This window comes from Salvelinus fontinalis, unplaced genomic scaffold (assembly GCF_029448725.1).
Source record: "Salvelinus fontinalis isolate EN_2023a unplaced genomic scaffold, ASM2944872v1 scaffold_0475, whole genome shotgun sequence".
Lineage (NCBI taxonomy): Eukaryota > Metazoa > Chordata > Actinopteri > Salmoniformes > Salmonidae > Salvelinus > Salvelinus fontinalis.
In genome coordinates, this window is record NW_026600684.1 from 45,223 (window position 1) to 68,877 (window position 23,655).

Consider the following 23,655-nt stretch of genomic DNA (forward strand, 5'->3'; position numbering starts at 1 on the left):
AAAAATAGTGGCTACCTAGTACTGTGTACTGGAGCTCGAGGTGCTCGACCAGTTGGCGAAAGCCAACGTCATCCACGACAGAGAACAGTTGATTGTCAAGGGCAATGAATTCTATTATCTTGGCGTTAATGGATTTCGCCTTTGAGTTATCTCGCTGAAATGTTCTTACTCTTTCAAATGAATGCTCGATACACAGCAGACATTGTGGGTGAGGTTAGGAATGCTGTGTTGTAAGTGTAGCGCTACAATTTGTGGCGTCATTACATCATCTACCTACGTTACATAAGTATGAACGTCAGCTTTGACATCGGTTTTGCACATAGGCGTTAAATTAGACATCGGGCCGATGCCTATGTTGCCATTTTTAGCCAATACCGGCCGATTCCGATATGCTTACCGATATATCGTGCTTCCCTAATTGGTGCCTTTAGCAGGCTCCATGTATAGATTGGTACCTTTAGCAGGCTCCGTGTATAGATTGGTACCTTTAGCAGGCTCCATGTATAGATTGGTACCTTTAGCAGGCTCCATGTATAGATTGGTACCTTTAGCAGGCTCCATGTATAGATTGGTACCTTTAGCAGGCTCCGTGTATAGATTGGTACCTTTAGCAGGCTCCATGTATAGATTGGTACCTTTAGCAGGCTCCATGTATAGATTGGTACCTTTAGCAGGCTCCGTGTATAGATTGGTACCTTTAGCAGGCTCCGTGTATAGATTGGTACCTTTAGCAGACTCCATGTATAGATTGGTACCTTTAGCAGGCTCCGTGTATAGATTGGTACCTTTAGCAGACTCCATGTATAGATTGGTACCTTTAGCAGGCTCCGTGTATAGATTGGTACCTTTAGCAGGCTCCATGTATAGATTGGTACCTTTAGCAGGCTCCATGTATAGATTGGTACCTTTAGCAGGCTCCGTGTATAGATTGGTACCTTTAGCAGGCTCCGTGTATAGATTGGTACCTTTAGCAGACTCCATGTATAGATTGGTACCTTTAGCAGGCTCCGTGTATAGATTGGTAGAAATGACTCCCCAGACTCATCAATGTTAAGGTTTTCTAGAGCGTCAATAGATCCTTTTCACATAAATCCTGGCGGCCCTCGACGACATAGCGGCGGCCCTCGACGGCATAGCGGCGGCCCTCGACGGCATAGCGGCGGCCCTCGACGGCATAGCGGCGGCCCTCGGCGGCATAGCGGCGGACATCGCGGCGGCCCTCGACGGCATAGCGGTGGCCCTCGACGACAACAGAATGATGCTCTACTACTCCATCAACAAGGACAGGGGTCGTATTTTATTCAATGTATTTATTAACGAAGTACCTTTTTAAAAAGAAATGTACAAGTGAATCCAGCGCTCTGCAATCTCTGTGTAGTTTATAAACCTCAGAGACTGTCTGTCAGCGGGTTGAGGACAGAAGACATAGGAAATATGGCAATGTACATATTTACATAGTGAAGAGCTTGTCAAGACCGACACAGCGTAATGTTGGTTGAAAATAATAAACAAAATGACAGTGATTAAAAAAACAACACCACCTACAGGCGAATGCATGTAATGACAGGTTTTTATGACAATCAGTGATTGCCGTTTTAGGATGGGATTAAAAAGGCACAGTTTTCACCCCACAACCACTGACATCTGGGCCTGTATTCAGAAATCTTCTCAGACTAGGTTGGCTGGATCTAGGATCAGGCTGCCCCCCCGTCCATGTAATGTCCCGTAGGCTGCCCCCGTCCCCCCCGTCCCCCCGTCCATGTAATGTCCCGTGTGGCTCAGTTGGCACTTGCAACACTGGGAGGGGGGGGGGGACCAGTATCAATACATGTATTCCACTCACTACTGTAAGTGGCTCTGGATAAGAACATCTGCTAAACGACATAAATGTCATGTTATTCATTTCCAAAAACTGATCGTAGATCAGTCCCACATACTCTGTAGTGACCCTGTAACATCTTAGTTAAATGGAAATTACCTTCATTATAATAATTACCATTATAAAAAAAAGGACCCTTACAGCTTTTCCCATTAATTTATGAGAATTCCAGGGTGACGTCTCAAATGGCACTCTATTCCCTATATAGTGCACTACTTCTTACCAGGTCCCTATGGCCAATGGCACCCTATTCTCTATGTAGTGCACTACTTAAGGCCAGTAGTGTACAAATAGAGAATAGGGTGCCATCCAGGACACCCCCCCCCAATACTTCCAATAACACAGCATTAAATACCATTCAAAAGCGGCAATGTAGTTTACAACTACAAATAAAACTAAAAATCGGGTATAATCCAATGTATAATCGTAAAATACATTTTATATAAAATGATAACATGCTTGCCAATTATTTGGACAGATATTGTCGCATGAAACAACATTCTCTCATCTAAAACGTTATAATTCAGAGGACGAGATAGTGGGTCACCATCTTGGATTTATAGTGGGTCACCATCTTGGATTCTTTGGGATGAAATAGTCCTATTGTGTATTTACCCTCTTGGACCAGATCTGAGTACAAGTCACCTTCAGGCACCGTTTCTCCGGAAGTTGATTTAAACCACAATACATTTAACTCCACATTATAGACTGGACTATTGGGGGAAATTGGGATAACCAAGTTAATTTCTGCCATACAGACAGATACACAATAAAACAAGATATTTCACGACGGGACTAACTGTACGGACAGAGACACAGACAGACGCATTTTGAGAGATGTACAGACATCACAACATAGACAGGTTATGGATTTTCTTTGGCTGTTTACATAGATCCACACACCGTAGATCGGTTCATTGTAGAAATACAACGTAGTACATAGAACACACACAGTCCAGGAACCTTGGAGTAAAAAACAGATCCTAAGAGAGTTTCCTCTCCAGAGAGTGACGCCTTATTCCCTAAATAGCGCACTACTTCTGACCACAGCCCTATGAAACCTGGTGAAAAGTAGTGCACTATATAGGGAACAGGGTGTCACTTGAGACACAACACGGGGTTAGGGGTAAACTGATCCCAGATCTGTGCTCTGCTATGGGGCAGCTTTGATCTGAAACAGATACAGGCCCTGGGACAGAGAGGAGAAGTTAGGGGTAAACTGATCCCAGATCTGTGCTCTGCTATGGGGCAGCTTTGATCTGAAACAGATACAGGCCCTGGGACAGAGAGGAGAAGTTAGGGGTAAACTGATCCCAGATCTGTGCTCTGCTATGGGGCAGCTTTGATCTGAAACAGATACAGGCCCTGGGACAGAGAGGAGAAGTTAGGGGTAAACTGATCCCAGATCTGTGCTCTGCTATGGGGCAGCTTTGATCTGAAACAGATACAGGCCCTGGGTGTCTGAGGGGAGAAGTTGGGGAGAGTTGCAGTACAGTAATGATCGACAGACAGTTTTCAAATTCCAAACCGATCCCTAGCCCCCACTCCAAACCTAGGGTGTAGGGTGTTAGGGTTCAACCTAAGGTGTAGGGGGGTTCAACCTAGGGTGTAGGGGGGGTTCAACCTAGGATGTAGGGGGGTTCAACCTAGGATGTAGGGGGGTTCAACCTAGGGTGTAGGGGTTCAACCTAGGGTGTAGGGGTTCAACCTAGGGTGTAGGGGTTAGGGGTTCAACCTAGGGGTTAGGGTTCAACCTAGGGTGTAGGGGGTTAGGGTTCAACCTAGGGTGTAGGGGGGTTCAACCTAGGGTGTAGTGGTTAGGGGTTCAACCTAGGGTGTGGGGGTTCAAACTAGGGTGTAGGGGTTCAACCTAGGGTGTAGGGGTTCAACCTAGGGGTTAGGGTTCAACCTAGGGGTTAGGGTTCAACCTAGGGTGTAGGGGGTTAGGGTTCAACCTAGGGTGTAGGGGGTTAGGGTTCAACCTAGGGTGTAGGGGGTTAGGGTTCAACCTAGAGTGTAGGGGGTTAGGGTTCAACCTAGAGTGTAGGGGGTTAGGGTTCAACCTAGAGTGTAGGGGGTTAGGGTTCAACCTAGAGTGTAGGGGGGTGTCAACCTAGAGTGTAGGGTTTAGGGTTCAACCTAGAATGTAGGGTTTAGGGTTCAACCTAGGGTGTAGGGATTAGGGTTCAACCTAGGGTGTAGGGATTAGGGTTCAACCTAGGGTGTAGGGGTTAGGGTTCCAACCTAGGCTGCAGGGATTAGGGTTCAACCTGGGGTTAGGGGTTCAACCTAGGGTGTAGGGGTTAGGGTTCAACCTAGGGTGTAGGGGGTTAGGGTTCAACCTAGGGTGTAGGGGGTTAGGGTTCAACCTAGGGTGTAGGGGGTTAGGGTTCAATCTAGGGTGTAGGGGGTTAGGGTTCAACCTGGGGTTAGGGGTTCAACCTAGGGTGTAGGGGTTAGGGTTCAACCTAGGGTGTAGGGGGTTAGGGTTCAACCTAGAGTGTAGGGGGGTGTCAACCTAGAGTGTAGGGTTTAGGGTTCAACCTAGAATGTAGGGTTTAGGGTTCAACCTAGGGTGTAGGGATTAGGGTTCAACCTCGGGTGTAGGGGTTAGGGTTTCAACCTAGGCTGCAGGGATTAGGGTTCAACCTGGGGTTAGGGGTTCAACCTAGGGTGTAGGGGGTTAGGGTTCAACCTAGGGTGTAGGGGTTAGGGTTCAATCTAGGGTGTAGGGGGTTAGGGTTCAACCTGGGGTTAGGGGTTCAACCCAGGGTGTAGGGGTTAGGGTTCAACCTAGGGTGTAAGGGGTTAGGGTTCAACCTAGGGTGTAGGGGGTTAGGGTTCAACCTAGGGTGTAGGGGTTTAGGGTTCAACCTAGGGTGTAGGGGGTTAGGGTTCAACCTAGAGTGTAGGGGGTTAGGGTTCAACCTAGAATGTAGGGTTATGGTTCAACCTAGAGTTTAGAGTTCAACCTAGGGTGTAGGGATTAGGGTTCAACCTAGGCTGCAGGGATTAGGGTTCAACCTGGGGTTAGGGGTTCAACCTAGGGTGTAGGGGTTAGGGGTTCAACCTAGGGTGTAGGGGTTAGGGTTCAACCTAGGGTGTAGGGATTAGGGTTTCAACCTAGGGTGTAAGGGGTTAGGGTTGCACATAAGTAAAAGCCTATGTCCCGAAGTGCACACTATACCCTATATAGTACACTACTTCTGACCAGAGCTCCATGAACCCTGGTAAAACGTATCACACTATATAGGGAATACGGTGCCCTTTGGGACAAACAGCCAGAGGCAGTTGAACAGGATAATAGACATGAAGCGTCTCCTGGAGAAGAAGGCCTGAAAACAAAATGTCAGCCCTTACAGGAGCCATCTGGCTTTACAATATATACCTTTACATAGTAAAACACAAGGAGTCCCACACCCTAACACCCCCCTCATAGTGCACTAGCTGGGGAATAGGGTGCCATTGGCCATAGGGCTCTGGTTAAAAGTAGTGCACTAGAAAGGGAATAGGGTGCCATTGGCCATAGGGTTCTGGTTAAAAGTAGTGCACTAGAAAGGGAATAGAGTGCCATTGGGGACTGTACTCCAGCCTGTACACATGTTAAAACCTACTAGTACCTGTACATTACCCACCCAGAAAAAATACTAAATGTCTACAGGTAAAAAGACGACTTTTCCTTTTTATGTCCGTAGGCGTAGCGTTGTATCAAAAATATACAGCTGCAGTAAACCAGTTTTATACAACCATGTTCGTTTGAACAGAATGCTTTGACATCGCTAGGTGACATCAGAGGATGGGGCGTGAAGGTTCTTCATGATGTCATCATGATGTCTTTATGATGTCATCATGATGTCTTTATGATGTCATCATGATGTCTTTATGATGTCATCATGATGTCTTTATGATGTCATCATGATGTCTTTATGATGTCATCATGATGTCTTTATGATGTCATCATGATGTCCACGTGTTGAGGAGATGAAGGCTCTGTGATAAAAACCCTCACCTCATCGCGTCCCAAACGGCAGCCTATTCCCTATAGTGACCAGGGACCAGAGGGCTTTTATTTTGAAACATAACAGCTTGTAGAAACACCGGCGTTCATCTCCAAATGATTTTAAATGTCGGTATTCCAAAAGTATTCCCAGGCATAAATAGAGAGATATGTGATTGTATACAAATGTAAGCAAGGTTTGAAATGATTATGTTTTAGTCAAATATTCTATCTGTTTGTGCTTGTTGTAGTCAATTTGCAGTCCACAAATGATATGTAATTATATTCAGGCCTCCTGACCAGCCTGTGGCCCCCTGACCAGCCTGTGGCTGAATCTAGTCGATGATCACCGGGGTCTAGGGTGCTATTTGGGCCGCATTCATCCCCTCTACCCCCTCAGCGACGAGTCTAGGGACTGAAGGGAGTGAGATTCTGGAATGGAACTCAGCCGTCATCCTGTTCCGAGCACCGTGACGTCTCCATAGCAACTTAGCAGCAGCTGGTTCTGCAAGGAGAACAGCTTCCCCAGAGCAGGAGTGGAAGACTGTTCGGAACGGCTGTTCCCCCTGTTCCTCCCTCCTCCCCCAGAGCAGGAGTGGAAGACTGGTCGGAACGGCTGTTCCCCCTGTTCCTCCCTCCTCCTCCAGAGCAGGAGTGGAAGGCTGTTCGGAACGGCTGTTCCCCCTGTTCCTCCCTCCTCCTCCAGAGCAGGAGTGGAAGACTGTTCGGAACGGCTGTTCCCCCTGTTCCTCCCTCCTCCCCCAGAGAAGGAGTGGAAGGCTGGTCAGAACGGCTGTTCCCCCTGTTCCTCCCTCCATTCTTCTGTCTCGTCCTTTCCCACCCTCCTTTACTCCCCCGCTCCTCCTCATCCAAAAGCACTCTCTCCACCTCCTCTTCCTCCGGTCCGGTTCAGTCTTTTCTCTGCGTCATTGTTCCTCCTCCACTTCCCACTTCCTCCCGGCTCCATTTCCTGTTTCGTGGTTCAGTCCACCTTCTCTACCTTACCGATGATCTTCTCCTCGTAGATGGGCAAGACGGCGTCGTCCTCTTTGACTTCCTCAAACACCACGCCACAGTCAAACTCATCACTCACCTTCTTAAAGTAGAACCTAGAAGACACACACACACACACAATGAATCAACACACACAGGGAATCAACACACACACACACACACAATGAATCAACACACACACACACAATGAATCAACACACACACACACAATGAATCAACACACACACACACAATGAATCAACACACACACACACAATGAATCAACACACACACAATGAATCAACACACACACACACACAATGAATCTACACACACACACACACAATGAATCAACACACACCCACACACAGTGAATCAACACACACAATGAATCTACACACAAGTAGTGCCCTACGTAGGGAACAGGGTTAGAAGACAGGACTTCATCGTCCACAGGTATTCATCCTGTTCCCTTCATAGGGCCCATAGGGCTCTGGTCACAAGTAGTGCCCTACGTAGGGAACAGGGTGCCATTTGGAACCATGGTCTCCAGAGCTTAATCTCTTTGACGACGACGGCCTCTCACCTGTAGAAGCCCTTCTTGGTGAGTAGCTCCTTGAACTGTCCCAGGGTCACCACGCGACCTTTGACCGTGGTGCGGTAGGGGATTGGCTCGCCACAGAAGTAGTACGCCACAGTCACGTTCTCACACTGTGACCCCTGTTTCTTACTGCTTAAAGACTTCTGTCTGGAGGAGAGACGGAGACATGAGACAGACAGCACTGCTTAAAGACTTCTGTCTGGAGGAGAGGAGAGACGAAGACATGAGACAGACAGCACTGCTTAGAGACTTCTGTCTGGAGGAGAGGAGAGACGAAGACATGAGACAGACAGCACTGCTTAGAGACTTCTGTCTGGAGGAGAGGAGAGACGAAGACATGAGACAGACAGCACTGCTTAGAGACTTCTGTCTGGAGGAGAGGAGAGACGAAGACATGAGACAGACAGCACTGCTTAGAGACTTCTGTCTGGAGGAGAGGAGAGACGAAGACATGAGACAGACAGCACTGCTTAGAGACTTCTGTCTGGAGGAGAGGAGAGACGGAGACATGAGACAGACAGCACTGCTTAGAGACTTCTGTCTGGAGGAGAGACGAAGACATGAGACAGACAGCACTGCTTAAAGACTTCTGTCTGGAGGAGAGGAGAGACGGAGACATGAGACAGACAGCACTGCTTAAAGACTTCTGTCTGGAGGAGAGGAGAGACGGAGACATGAGACAGACAGCACTGCTTAGAGACTTCTGTCTGGAGGAGAGGAGAGACGGAGACATGAGACAGACAGCACTGCTTAAAGACTTCTGTCTGGAGGAGAGGAGAGACGAAGACATGAGACAGACAGCACTGCTTAAAGACTTCTGTCTGGAGGAGAGGAGAGACAGAGACATGAGACAGACAGCACTGCTTAGAGACTTCTGTCTGGAGGAGAGACGAAGACATGAGACAGACAGCACTGCTTAAAGACTTCTGTCTGGAGGAGAGGAGAGACGGAGACATGAGACAGACAGCACTGCTTAGAGACTTCTGTCTGGAGGAGAGACGAAGACATGAGACAGACAGCACTGCTTAAAGACTTCTGTCTGGAGGAGAGGAGAGACAGAGACATGAGACAGACAGCACTGCTTAGAGACTTCTGTCTGGAGGAGAGACGAAGACATGAGACAGACAGCACTGCTTAAAGACTTCTGTCTGGAGGAGAGGAGAGACGGAGACATGAGACAGACAGCACTGCTTAGAGACTTCTGTCTGGAGGAGAGACGAAGACATGAGACAGACAGCACTGCTTAAAGACTTCTATCTGGAGGAGAGACGGAGACATGAGACAGACAGCACTGCTTAAAGACTTCTGTCTGGAGGAGAGACGAAGACATGAGACAGACAGCACATGGTGATAAACAGAGTTTATGTCTGTCAGAATGACTGGTCCATCAGCGTATTGGAGTCTCCCTCCTCACCCAATACAGCCTCCTGTCCCAGTAACTTTACATCATGTAGTAGAAATTCTACACAGGGACACTGGAAGTCAATCTTAAATGAATCATTCTTTATTATCAGTGCGCTGGAGAGGTTCCAACCAACTGAATGCACCATAGTACACATGTCAATCAGGAGCTCCACCGGGGAAGTCCCGTTAGTTCTCTTATATACAGACAAGTTATATTTGCATGACTTACCTTGTTCATCATTCATAATTAATGAATCACCAACACCGGGTCCTAACACGTGACCGACCAACACCGGGTCCTAACACGTGACCGACCAACACCGGGTCCTAACACATGACCGACCAACACCGGGTCCTAACACGTGACCGACCAACACCGGGTCCTAACACGTGACCGACCAACACCGGGTCCTAACACGTGACCGACCAACACCTCACAAAGCTTCTTCTCTCCAAACTGAGACCTTGAAACAGAGATATCATTTCTTCTCAAAACAAGGTTCTGGGCATACTGCCAAATTGCAAAAACTGATAGTGAGGATTCGTTCAATCAGTCCCTTACATGAACACAGACATTGGTTATTAGAAAAGCACAAACATATAATTTTCCATCTCAATCTCAAACCTAACACCTCCTCCTCGCCAGCCTCCTGCTCGAACCCCTGATACTAATCTCAACACTAACACCTCCTCCTCTCCAGCCTCCTGCTCGAACCCCTGATCCTATTCTCAACACTAACCCCTCGTTCCAACCTCAACCCCTGATCCTAATCTCAACACTAACCCCTCGTTCCAACCTCAACCCCTGATCCTAATCTCAACACTAACCCCTCGTTCCAACCTCAACCCCTGATCCTAATCTCAACACTAACCCCTCGTTCCAACCACAACCCCTGATCCTAATCTCAACACTAACCCCTCGTTCCAACCTCAACCCCTGATCCTAATCTCAACACTAACCCCTCCACCTCAACCCCTGATCCTAATCTCAACACTAACCCCTCGTTCCAACCTCAACCCCTGATCCTAATCTCAACACTAACCCCTCGTTCCAACCTCAACCCCTGATCCTAATCTCAACACTAACCCCTCGTTCCAACCTCAACCCCTGATCCTAATCTCAACACTAACCCCTCCACCTCAACCCCTGATCCTAATCTCAACACTAACCCCTCGTTCCTAATCTCAACACTAACCCCTCGTTCCTAATCTCAACACTAACCCCTCGTTCCAACCTCAACCCCTGATCCTAATCTCAACCCCTGATCCTAATCTCAACACTAACCCCTCGTTCTAACCACAACCCCTGATCCTAATCTCAACACTAACCCCTCGTTCCTAATCTCAACACTAACCCCTCGTTCCAACCTCAACCCCTGATCCTAATCTCAACACTAACCCCTCGTTCCTAATCTCAACACTAACCCCTCGTTCCTAATCTCAACACTAACCCCTCGTTCCAACCTCAACCCCTGATCCTAATCTCAACACTAACCCCTCGTTCCAACCTCAACCCCTGATCCTAATCTCAACACTAACCCCTCGTTCCTAATCTCAACACTAACCCCTCGTTCCAACCTCAACCCCTGATCCTAATCTCAACACTAACCCCTCGTTCCTAATCTCAACACTAACCCCTCGTTCCTAATCTCAACACTAACCCCTCGTTCCAACCTCAACCCCTGATCCTAATCTCAACCCCTGATCCTAATCTCAACACTAACCCCTCGTTCTAACCACAACCCCTGATCCTAATCTCAACACTAACCCCTCGTTCCTAATCTCAACACTAACCCCTCGTTCCAACCTCAACCCCTGATCCTAATCTCAACACTAACCCCTCGTTCCAACCTCAACCCCTGATCCTAATCTCAACACTAACCCCTCGTTCCTAATCTCAACACTAACCCCTCGTTCCTAATCTCAACACTAACCCCTTCACCTCAACCCCTCCTCTTACCTCTGTTTAGCCTGCAGCAGGGCGGCCCTCCTCCTCTCCTCCTCCAGTCTCCTCCGGGCCTCCTCTAGCTGAGTGAGGGGGTTGGGTGCGGGATTGGGGGGCATGGTGGGGTCCTGGATGAAGGGGTGGGAGGGCTGCACGTTGTTCCGCAGCTGGGCGCTCACCCAGGGGTGCACTGCCCCAGGACGCTCCACAGAGCTGGGTCTCAACAGCTCCACACTCCCCTGGGTCTTCCTGGAGCCTGTGGTACTCCTAGATGGGAGAGAGAAGGAAGGAAAGCGAAAGGGGGGGAGAGAGAGAAAGAGAGAGGGGAGAGAGAAAGAGAGAGGGGAGAGAGAAAGAGAGAGGGGAGAGAGAAAGAGAGAGAGGAGAGAGAAAGAGAGAGGGGAGAGAGAAAGAGAGAGGGGAGAGGAGAGAGAGAGAGAAGCGAGAAGGTTAGTTAACATTGGAGTAAGTGAGGGACAGAGAGTGCGTCCTACCATGTGTGTGTGTGTGTGTGTGTGTGTGTGTGTGTGTGTGTGTGTGTGTGTGTGTGTGTGTGTGTGTGTGTGTGTGTGTTACCCGTGTGTGTTCTTTTTGTGTCGTAGTGCCTCCCCCTCCATCATCCACTGCAGTATCTTGTGGTTTCTCTCCAGGTCCTCCAGCGGTACCTGGGCCTCCTGGACACGCCCCTCATCGCCTTTACCCGTCGGCTCCGCCCCCTTCTTAGAGCCACGCTTCGATAGGGTGCTGCCCTTACTGCTGGGGTGCAGGGAACACACACACACACACGGGTCAGTATGCCGATACACGGGTCAGTTTGCCGATACACGGGTCAGTATGGCGATACACGGGTCAGTATGGCGATACACGGGTCAGTATGGCGATACACGGGTCAGTATGGCGATACGCGGGTCAGTATGGCGATACACGGGTCAGTATGGCGATACACGGGTCAGTTTGCCGATACACGGGTCAGTATGGCGATACACGGGTCAGTATGGCGATACACGGGTCAGTATGGCGATACACGGGTCAGTATGGTGGGACAGATGGGCTTCCAGTCCATGTCTGGTTCCAAGTCCCTTCTAAGGGTGAAAGAATTCTGTCCAATCACCTTTTAAACTGAATATCGTATCTTACTTAGTAAGGCTAGCTAGTGGACAGTGTTCTACATTAGTAAGGCTAGCTAGTGGACAGTGTTCTACATTAGTAAGGCTAGCTAGTGGACAGAGTTCTACATTAGTAAGGCTAGCTAGTGGACAGCGTTCTACATTAGTAAGGCTAGCTAGTTGACAGAGTTCTACATTAGTGAGGCTAGCTAGTGGACAGCGTTCTACATTAGTAAGGCTAGCTAGTGGACAGCATTCTACATTAGTAAGGCTAGCTAGTGGACAGTGTTCTACATTAGTAAGGCTAGCTAGTGGACAGTGTTCTACATGATTACGGCTGCACTGTTCTAGTCATGAAAATCGTGACTTGAGTCCGAGTCTAGTTCGAGTCCTAGCCTCCAGTACGACAACACTGATAACACATAAACCCCCCCAGGTACTAACCTATAGCCCATCGCGTCCATGGTCCCAGCCCCATCTGCGTAGTTGCGTCCCTTCCCGGTAGCGTAGTGGTGGGCCTCCCCGTTCCACAGGCCGCTCCCCTGGGTCCTGGAGCCTCCACCCAGCACCACCTCATCCATCTGGGGCTCTTTGGGCTTGGTGCCCCCTGGGGGGTGGTGGTAGCCATGCTTGTGGTGGTAAACAGCTGAAGGAACAGAGACATATAGGTTAACTAACTAGAACTCTACCTCTTTAACCCAACAAAGATGCTGGTAGCCATGTGGTGGTACAACCTTTATGGACAGATTCAAAAAGAGATTGGTTTCGCGGTGGTCTTTGATATACACTGCTCAAAAAAATAAAGGAAACACTTAAACAACACAATGTAACTCCACGTCAATCACACTTCTGTGAAATCAAACTGTCCACTTAGGAAGCAACACTGATTGACAATACATTTCACATGCTGTTGTGCAAATGGAATAGACAAAAGGTGGAAATTATAGGCAATTAGCAAGACACCCCCAATAAAGGAGTGATTCTGCAGGTGGTGACCACACAATACTTCTCAGTTCCTATGCTTCCTGGCTGATGTTTTGGTCACTTTTGAATGCTGGCGGTGCTCTCACTCTAGTGGTAGCATGAGATGGAGTCTACAGCCCACACAAGTGGCTCAGGTAGTGCAGCTCATCCAGGATGGCACATTAATGCGAGCTGTGGCAAGAAGGTTTGCTGTGTCTGTCAGCGTAGTGTCCAGAGCATGGAGGCGCTAACAGGAGACAGGCCAGTACATCAGGAGACGTGGAGGAGGCCGTAGGAGGGCAACAACCCAGCAGCAGGACCGCTACCTCCGCCTTTGTGCAAGGAGGAGCACTGCCTGAGCCCTGCAAAATGACCTCCAGCAGGCCACAAATGTGCATGTTTCAGCATATGGTCTCACAAGGGCTCTGAGGATCTCATCTCGGTACCTAATGGCAGTCAGGCTACCTCTGGCGAGCACATGGAGGGCTGTGCGGCCGCACAAAGAAATGCCACCTCACACCATGACTGACCCACCGCCAAACCGGTCATGCTGGAGGATGGTGCAGGCAGCAGAACGTTCTCCACGGCGTCTCCAGACTCTGTCACGTCTGTCACATGTGCTCATGTGCTCAGTGTGAACCTGCTTTCATCTGTGAAGAGCACAGGGTGCCAGTGGCGAATCTGCCAATCTTGGTGTTCTCTGATAAATGCCAAACGTCCTGCACGGTGTTGGGCTGTAAGCACAACCCCCACCTGTGGACGTCGGGCCCTCATACCACCCTCATGGAGTCCGTTTCTGACTGCTTGAGCAGACACATGCACATTTGCAAATCAGGTGTGTGTCGTTACTCAAGATTGACAGGATCGCTACAAACAAAAGACAAAGAATAAATTGAGAACGGAATGAAAATGGAATGAAATAATCCAAAACTAGCCTGTGCGCTCTGTAAACAACGCGTCCACTCCTACAATAACAACGCGTCCGCTCCTACAGTAACAACGCGTCCACTCCTACAATAACAACGCGTCCACTCCTACAATAACAACGCGTCCACTCCTACAATAACAACGCGTCCACTCCTACAGTAACAACGCGTCCACTCCTACAATAACAACGCGTCCACTCCTACAATAACAACGCGTCCACTCCTACAGTAACAACGCGTCCACTCCTACAATAACAACGCGTCCGCTCCTACAGTAACAACGCGTCCGCTCCTACAGTAACAACGCGTCCGCTCCTACAATAACAACGCGTCCGCTCCTACAATAACAACGCGTCCACTCCTACAGTAACAACGCGTCCACTCCTACAATAACAACGCGTCCACTCCTACAATAACAACGCGTCCACTCCTACAATAACAACGCGTCCACTCCTACAATAACAACGCGTCCACTCCTACAATAACAACGCGTCCGCTCCTACAGTAACAACGCGTCCGCTCCTACAGTAACAACGCGTCCGCTCCTACAGTAACAACGCGTCCGCTCCTACAGTAACAACGCGTCCACTCCTACAGTAACAACGCGTCCACTCCTACAATAACAACGCGTCCGCTCCTACAATAACAACGCGTCCGCTCCTACAGTAACAACGCGTCCGCTCCTACAGTAACAACGCGTCCGCTCCTACAATAACAACGCGTCCGCTCCTACAGTAACAACGCGTCCGCTCCTACAGTAACAACGCGTCCGCTCCTACAGTAACAACGCGTCCACTCCTACAGTAACAACGCGTCCGCTCCTACAGTAACAACGCGTCCGCTCCTACAGTAACAACGCGTCCGCTCCTACAGTAACAACGCGTCCACTCCTACAATAACAACGCGTCCGCTCCTACAGTAACAACGCGTCCGCTCCTACAATAACAACGCGTCCACTCCTACAATAACAACGCGTCCACTCCTACAATAACAACGCGTCCACTCCTACAATAACAACGCGTCCACTCCTACAATAACAACGCGTCCACTCCTACAGTAACAACGCGTCCACTCCTACAATAACAACGCGTCCGCTCCTACAGTAACAACGCGTCCGCTCCTACAGTAACAACGCGTCCGCTCCTACAATAACAACGCGTCCACTCCTACAATAACAACGCGTCCACTCCTACAATAACAACGCGTCCACTCCTACAATAACAACGCGTCCACTCCTACAATAACAACGCGTCCACTCCTACAGTAACAACGCGTCCACTCCTACAATAACAACGCGTCCGCTCCTACAGTAACAACGCGTCCACTCCTACAATAACAACGCGTCCACTCCTACAATAACAACGCGTCCACTCCTACAGTAACAACGCGTCCGCTCCTACAATAACAACGCGTCCGCTCCTACAATAACAACGCGTCCACTCCTACAGTAACAACGCGTCCACTCCTACAATAACAACGCGTCCACTCCTACAATAACAACGCGTCCACTCCTACAATAACAACGCGTCCGCTCCTACAGTAACAACGCGTCCACTCCTACAATAACAACGCGTCCACTCCTACAATAACAACGCGTCCACTCCTACAATAACAACGCGTCCACTCCTACAATAACAACGCGTCCACTCCTACAATAACAACGCGTCCGCTCCTACAGTAACAACGCGTCCGCTCCTACAGTAACAACGCGTCCACTCCTACAATAACAACGCGTCCGCTCCTACAATAACAACGCGTCCGCTCCTACAGTAACAACGCGTCCACTCCTACAATAACAACGCGTCCACTCCTACAGTAACAACGCGTCCACTCCTACAGTAACAACGCGTCCACTCCTACAGTAACAACGCGTCCACTCCTACAATAACAACGCGTCCACTCCTACAGTAACAACGCGTCCACTCCTACAATAACAACGCGTCCACTCCTACAGTAACAACGCGTCCACTCCTACAGTAACAACGCGTTCACTCCTACAGTAACAACGCGTCCACTCCTACAGTAACAACGCGTCCACTCCTACAGTAACAACGCGTCCACTCCTACAGTAACAACGCGTCCACTCCTACAGTAACAACGCGTCCACTCCTACAGTAACAACGCGTCCACTCCTACAGTAACAACGCGTCCACTCCTACAATAACAACGCGTCCACTCCTACAGTAACAACGCGTCCACTCCTACAGTAACAACGCGTCCACTCCTACAATAACAACGCGTCCGCTCCTACAATAACAACGCGTCCGCTCCTACAGTAACAACGCGTCCACTCCTACAATAACAACGCGTCCACTCCTACAGTAACAACGCGTCCACTCCTACAGTAACAACGCGTCCACTCCTACAGTAACAACGCGTCCACTCCTACAGTAACAACGCGTCCACTCCTACAGTAACAACGCGTCCACTCCTACAGTAACAACGCGTCCACTCCTACAGTAACAACGCGTCCACTCCTACAGTAACAACGCGTCCACTCCTACAGTAACAACGCGTCCACTCCTACAGTAACAACGCGTCCACTCCTACAGTAACAACGCGTCCACTCCTACAGTAACAACGCGTCCACTCCTACAGTAACAACGCGTCCACTCCTACAATAACAACGCGTCCACTCCTACAATAACAACGCGTCCGCTCCTACAGTAACAACGCGTCCACTCCTACAGTAACAACGCGTCCACTCCTACAGTAACAACGCGTCCGCTCCTACAGTAACAACGCGTCCACTCCTACAGTAACAACGCGTCCGCTCCTACAGTAACAACGCGTCCACTCCTACAGTAACAACGCGTCCACTCCTACAGTAACAACGCGTCCACTCCTACAGTAACAACGCGTCCACTCCTACAGTAACAACGCGTCCACTCCTACAGTAACAACGCGTCCACTCCTACAGTAACAACGCGTCCACTCCTACAGTAACAACGCGTCCACTCCTACAGTAACAACGCGTCCACTCCTACAGTAACAACGCGTCCACTCCTACAGTAACAACGCGTCCACTCCTACAATAACAACGCGTCCACTCCTACAATAACAACGCGTCCACTCCTACAATAACTCCCTAGAAAAAAAAAACTCCCTAGAAAGGCCAAAACCTAAGAAGAAACCTAGAGAGGAACCAGGCTATGTTATTCAGTCCACTCACAGGTGTCATATGTGCCATACATTTCATTTTATATATATATATATATATATCACTGCTCGACTAAATGTGGTCTGCCCTAATTGAGACTAACCTGGATAAATGAACACCACATCAACACTAGAAGAGGTTTATCATTGAGACTAACCTGGATAAATAACACTAGAAGAGGTTAATCATTGAGAATAACCTGGATAAATAACACTAGAAGAGGTTTATCATTGAGACTAACCTGGATAAATAACACTAGAAGAGGTTTATCATTGAGACTAACCTGGATAAATAAAGACCACATCAACACTAGAAGAGGTTTATCATTGAGACTAACCTGGATAAATAAAGACCACATCAACATACCTGCTCCCATCCCCACTGGGTCCCCTCCCTTGGCTCCTGGCTTGTGGCCTTTCACCCCTGGAGGCCCCTGGGTTCTCCCAGAGTGAGGCGGAGGGTACACCCCTACCCCTCCTACCCCCCCGTCGGGGGAGCGGGTCTTGGGTGAGTGTCTCCCGGTGCCTGGTGACTGGCACCCCGGCGTCTTCATCACTCTCTGCACGTGTTCGTCCAAGATGGACTCCGGGTTCTCCTCGTGGGCGTCCTGTAGCGCCAGAACACCGTTGTACGAAGTCTCTGAATAACGGGACCCGTAGTGGGGGTGGAGGGACGAGGTGGAGGCGGGGAGGGGCTTGTTGCCATAGGGGGGGAGGGAGTTTACCATGGAGACGTCGGCGTCGTCGCCCTCCTCCTCCTATCACAGAGCAGGAGAGGAAAGAAGGGGGCAGGGTGAGAGGAGAAGCAGGTTAGTGTGTGTGGGATGATTACCGTCCAACACACACACACACATCCAAACTACGCACACGTCACAGATACGTCACACACACACCCACCCAGTACGTACCACGCTTCAACACACACCCCCCCAGTACGTACCACTCTTCAACACACACCCCCCCAGTACGTACCACTCTTCAACACACACCCCCCCAGTACGTACCACTCTTCAACACACACCCCCCCAGTACGTACCACTCTTCAACACACACCCCCCCAGTACGTACCACTCTTCAACACACACCCCCCCAGTACGTACCACTCTTCAACACACACCCCCCCAGTACGTACCACTCTTCAACACACACCCCCCCAGTACGTACCACTCTTCAACACACACCCCCCCAGTACGTACCACTCTTCAACACACACCCCCCCAGTACGTACCACTCTTCAACACACACCCCCCCAGTACGTACCACTCTTCAACACACACCCCCCCAGTACGTACCACTCTTCAACACACACCCCCCCACTACGTACCACTCTTCAACACACACCCCCCCAGTACGTACCACTCTTCAACACACACCCCCCCACTACGTACCACTCTTCAACACACACACCCCCAGTACGTACCACTCTTCAACACACACCCCCCCAGTACGTACCACTCTTCAACACAGACCCCCCCCCAGTACGTACCACTCTTCAACACAGACCCCCCCCAGTACGTACCACTCTTCAACACACACCCCCCCAGTACGTACCACTCTTCAACACACACCCCCCCAGTACGTACCACTCTTCAACACACACCCCCCCACTACGTACCACTCTTCAACACACACCCCCCCAGTACGTACCACTCTTCAACACACACCCCCCCACTACGTACCACTCTTCAACACACACACCCCCAGTACGTACCACTCTTCAACACACACCCCCCCAGTACGTACCACTCTTCAACACACACCCCCCCAGTACGTACCACTCTTCCACACACACCCCCCCCAGTACGTACCACTCTTCAACACACACCCCCCCAGTACGTACCACTCTTCAACACACACCCCCCCAGTACGTACCACTCTTCAACACACCCCGCCCAGTACGTACCAGTCTGACCCTCTCCAGTCTCTCCTCCAGTCTCTCCTGTGCTTCTCTCTCTCTCAGCACTTCCTCCAGTCGACTGATGAGGTCAACAGCAAACCTCTCCGGCTCAACGTGGACATCCTTTGGCACACGGTACGTACGCTACACACAGAACATCTATCAGATAAACATCATTCACACGGTCTACCGTTGTGACCACAGAACATCTATCAGACACCGTCTATATAAATGACCAAACATCACACATGGTCTACCGTTGTGACCACAGAACATCTATCAGACACCATCTATATAAATGACCAAACATCACACACGGTCTACCGTTGTGATCACAGAACATCTATCAGATACCATCTATATAAATGACCAAACATCACACACGGTCTACCGTTGTGACCACAGAACATCTATCAGATACCATCTATATAAATGACCAAACATCACACACGGTCTACCGTTGTGACCACAGAACATCTATATACAGTTGTAGTCAGAAGTTTACATACTTAGGTTGGAGTCATTAAAACTCGTTTTTCAACCACTCCACAAATTTATTGTTAACAAACTATCGTTTTGGCAAGTCGGTTAGGACATCTACTTTGTGCATGACAAGTAATCTTTTCAACAATTGTTTACAGACAGATTATTTCACTGTGTCATAATTCCAGTGGGTCAGGAATTGTGAAAAACTGAGTTTAAATGTATTTGGCTAAGGTGTATGTAAACTCCTGACTTCAACTGTTTATGAGGTAGGGTATAAAGTAGTGTGTATACTACTTACAGGTATGTGAGGTAGGGTATAAAGTAGTGTGTAGTGTGTATACTACTTACAGGTATATGAGGTAGGGTATAAAGTAGTGTGTAGTGTGTATACTACTTACAGGTATATGAGGTAGGGTATAAAGTAGTGTGTAGTGTGTATACTACTTACAGGTATGTGAGGTAGGGTATAAAGTAGTGTGTATACTACTTACAGGTATGTGAGGTAGGGTATAAAGTAGTGTGTATACTACTTACAGGTATGTGAGGTAGGGTATAAAGTAGTGTGTATACTACTTACAGGTATGTGAGGTAGGGTATAAAGTAGTGTGTAGTGTGTATACTACTTACAGGTATATGAGGTAGGGTATAAAGTAGTGTGTATACTACTTACAGGTATAGGAGGTAGGGTATAAAGTAGTGTGTATACTACTTACAGGTATATGAGGTAGGGTATAAAGTAGTGTGTAGTGTGTATACTACTTACAGGTATGTGAGGTAGGGTATAAAGTAGTGTGTAGTGTGTATACTACTTACAGGTATATGAGGTAGCGTATAAAGTAGTGTGTATACTACTTACAGGTATGTGAGGTAGGGTATAAAGTAGTGTGTATACTACTTACAGGTATATGAGGTAGGGTATAAAGTAGTGTGTAGTGTGTATACTACTTACAGGTATATGAGGTAGGGTATAAAGTAGTGTGTAGTGTGTATACTACTTACAGGTATGTGAGGTAGGGTATAAAGTAGTGTGTATACTACTTACAGGTATGTGAGGTAGGGTATAAAGTAGTGTGTATACTACTTACAGGTATGTGAGGTAGGGTATAAAGTAGTGTGTATACTACTTACAGGTATATGAGGTAGGGGCACACGTCCGTTGGCTTTGGCACTTTCATGCATCTCTCTACGATGCTGTTTACGATACCGGTAGGGTGGAACACCATCCCTGCAACACACACACACACGTTAGTATTCAGAAGAATGTGTTTCAGTGTGTGTGTTTGTGTGTGTGGGTGTATTTCAGTGTGTGTGTGTACTCACACACTGCTGTCGGTCAGTGAGAGTGTGTCGCCGTCGGAGACGCTGGACATGCTCTGCTGTTCACTGTCGTTAGCGCTGGTTGCCGGGGCGCGAGCAGAACCCATGTTCACGTAGTAGTAGGGGTTAACGACCGGCTCTCTGCATGGTCTGAGAGGAGGTTACACACGCACACGCACACGCACACACACACACACAGAAAGTATTCAGACCTTCCACATTGTTACATTACAGCCTTGTTCTAAAATTGATTAAATAACAAATTCTCATCAATCTACACACACAATACCCCATAATGACATCACAATACCCCATAATGACATCACAATACCCCATAATGACATCACAATACCCCATAATGACATCACAATACCCCATTATGACTAAAGCGAAAACAGGATTTGATAGAAATATTTGCAAAAAATATAAAAATAGTAATGCCTTATTTACATAAGTATTCAGACCCTTTGCTATGAGACTAAATTGAGCTCAGGTGCGTCCTGTTTCCATTGATCATCCTTGAGATGTTTCTTCAACTTGATTGGAGTCCACCTGTGGTAAATTCAATTGATTGGACATGATTTGGAAAGGCACACACCTGTCTATATAAGGTCCCACAGTTGACAGTGAATGTCAGAGCAAAAACCAAGCCATGAGGTCGAAGGAATTGTCCATTGAGCTCCGAGACAGGATTGTGTCAAGACTCTTCTAGAGCTGGCCACCCGGCCAAACTGAGCAATCGGTGGGCGAAGGGCCTTGGTCAGGGAGGTGACCAAGAACCCGATGGTCACTCTGACAGAGCTCCAGAGTTTCTCTGTGGAGATGGGAGAACCTTCCAGAAGGCCTTAATGGTACTGAATGGCCAGACGGAAGCCACTCAGTAAAAGGCACGACAGCACGCTTGGAGTTTGCCAAAAGGCACCTAAAGACTCAGACCATGAAAAACAAGGTTCTCTGCTCTGATGAAACCAAGATTGAACTCTTTGGCCTGAATGCCAAGTGTCACATCTGGAGGAAACCTGGCACCATCCCTACGTTGAGGCATGGTGGTGGCAGCATCATGCTGTGGGGATGTTTTTCAGCGGCAGGGACTGGGAGACTTGTCAGGATCAAGGGAAAGACGTAGAGTATAGAAAAGTATAGAGAGATCCTTGATGAAAACCTGCTCCAGAGTGCTCAGGACCTCAGACTGGGGTGAAGGTTCACCTTCCAACAGGACAATGACTAAGCACACAGCCAAGACGTCCCAAAGCCAATCCTGTGTTAAGTCTCTGAATGTCCTTGAGTGACCCAACCAGAGCCCGGACTTGAACCAGATTAAACATCTCTGGAGAGACCTGAAAATAGCTGTGCAGCGACGCTCCCCATCCAACCTGACAGAGCTTGAGAGGATCTGCAGAGAAGAATGTGAGAAACTCCCCAAATACAGGTGTGCCAAACTTGTAGCATCATACCCAAGAAGACCCGAGGCTGTAATCGCTGCCAAAGGTGCTTCAACAAAGTACTGAGTAAAGGGTCTGAATACTTATGTAAATGTCATAGTCTTTTATTTTTAATAAATGTCCAAAAAAAATATGTTTTTTGCTTTGTCCTTATGGGGTAGTGTGTGTGTAGATTGTGTGTAATATATATATTCCCTCATCAGACTAGGGCTGTGATGATACCATTATCTCCATATTTTCCCCATGGTAAAAATCAAAACAGGAAGCAGATCAAACTCTTTGTACGTTAATTATTGGAGCTAAATCTTGGAAGATGAACGTGACCCTGGGTGACAGCATGCTGACTGTCTGTTTCCAACATGATGGCTGTTCTCCTAAAGAAGTTTAATCCGCTTGGTGTTTTGTTGCCGTGCCGATACTGGTATCATCCCGGCGCAGGAAGCGTACAAACACACAGAGATTCTCTACAGGCACAGCTGCCTAGCAACCACTCGGACAAATACTAAACACACTGTCATGAGTTTCACACAATCAGGCGCACACACACGTCCATAAACAGTCTCTCTGGACTCCTACCTGTACTCTCGGCTTTCCCCTGCTCTCCGATTGGTCGACACTCTGTGAGGAGCCGTCTCCATTAGCAACCTCTGGGTCAGCCTGCTGGCCTGCGTATCCCCGCTCTCCTCTTCCGCCTCCTCCTCTTCCGCCTCCTCCTCCTCTTCCTCCCGGCACCTGAATCACAACCACCTTAATTCACCAAGTTACATTCACATGGACCAGGAGTTTGACCTGGTCGTGGACCAGGAGTTTGACCTGGTCGTGGACCAGGAGTTTGACCTGGTCGTGGACCAGGAGTTTGACCTGGTCGTGGACCAGGAGTTTGACCTGGTCGTGGACCAGGAGTTTGACCTGGTCGTGGACCAGGAGTTTGACCTGGTCGTGGACCAGGAGTTTGACCTGGTCATGGACCAGGAGTTTGACCTGGTCATGGACCAGGAGTTTGACCTGGTGACTTGGTGCTAACAAGAGCACAATTTACAGACAAGAATAAAACGCAGACTCTAGATACACAGAGAGAAACACACCTCCACTCTACGTCCTCTGTGAGGGTGGGCAGGTAGCCAGGCCCCAGCGGCCCAGGACCAGTACCCGATGAGGAGCTGTGGTCGCTGGGGGGTTTGGGGCTCTCCTCCCCTGTCTGGGTGTACTCCAGGTAGGGGTCTGACTTCAGGAACAGAGGGTAGGTGTTCTCCTCCATGGTGCTCTGGATCTCTGTCTGGGCCTGGGAGAGGGACAACTTCGGTTCAGTACAAAGTTCCAAAACTTTATTGTTCATTCAGCATATAAAATAAAAAAACGAAGGTGAGATTAAACGAGGGAAGCTGGGTTCTTCACCAGCGGCAACACAGAGAGGGGGAAGCTGGGTTCCACACCTGCAGCAACACACATCCCAGAGAGGGAAGCTGGGTTCTTCACCTGCAGCAACACAAATCCCAGAGAGGGAAGCTGGGTTCTTCACCTGCAGCAACACACATCCCAG

The 23,655-nt window shown here is 48.8% G+C and overlaps 1 protein-coding gene across 13 annotated transcripts in view; it reads right to left on the reverse strand.

Moving 5' to 3' along the window:
* Positions 1–1,295: 1,295 nt before the first annotated feature.
* The window catches only part of LOC129846200 (axin-1-like), a 70,592-nt gene continuing 48,232 nt past the window's right edge, over positions 1,296–23,655 (reverse strand). For 3 of the 13 annotated variants that reach the window (XM_055914187.1, XM_055914189.1, XM_055914188.1), the window contains 11 exons: positions 23,201–23,397; positions 22,692–22,847; positions 20,677–20,823; positions 20,485–20,581; positions 18,877–19,014; positions 17,341–17,731; positions 12,370–12,571; positions 11,396–11,575; positions 10,835–11,086; positions 7,456–7,617; positions 1,296–6,985 (listed from right to left, as the gene is read on the reverse strand). In XM_055914187.1, the coding sequence (XP_055770162.1) occupies positions 6,859–6,985; positions 7,456–7,617; positions 10,835–11,086; positions 11,396–11,575; positions 12,370–12,571; positions 17,341–17,731; positions 18,877–19,014; positions 20,485–20,581; positions 20,677–20,823; positions 22,692–22,847; positions 23,201–23,397 (2,049 nt within the window). In that variant the 3' untranslated portion in view covers positions 1,296–6,858. The other 10 variants (XR_008758223.1, XR_008758220.1, XR_008758221.1 and 7 more) reach the window with 10 other exon arrangements.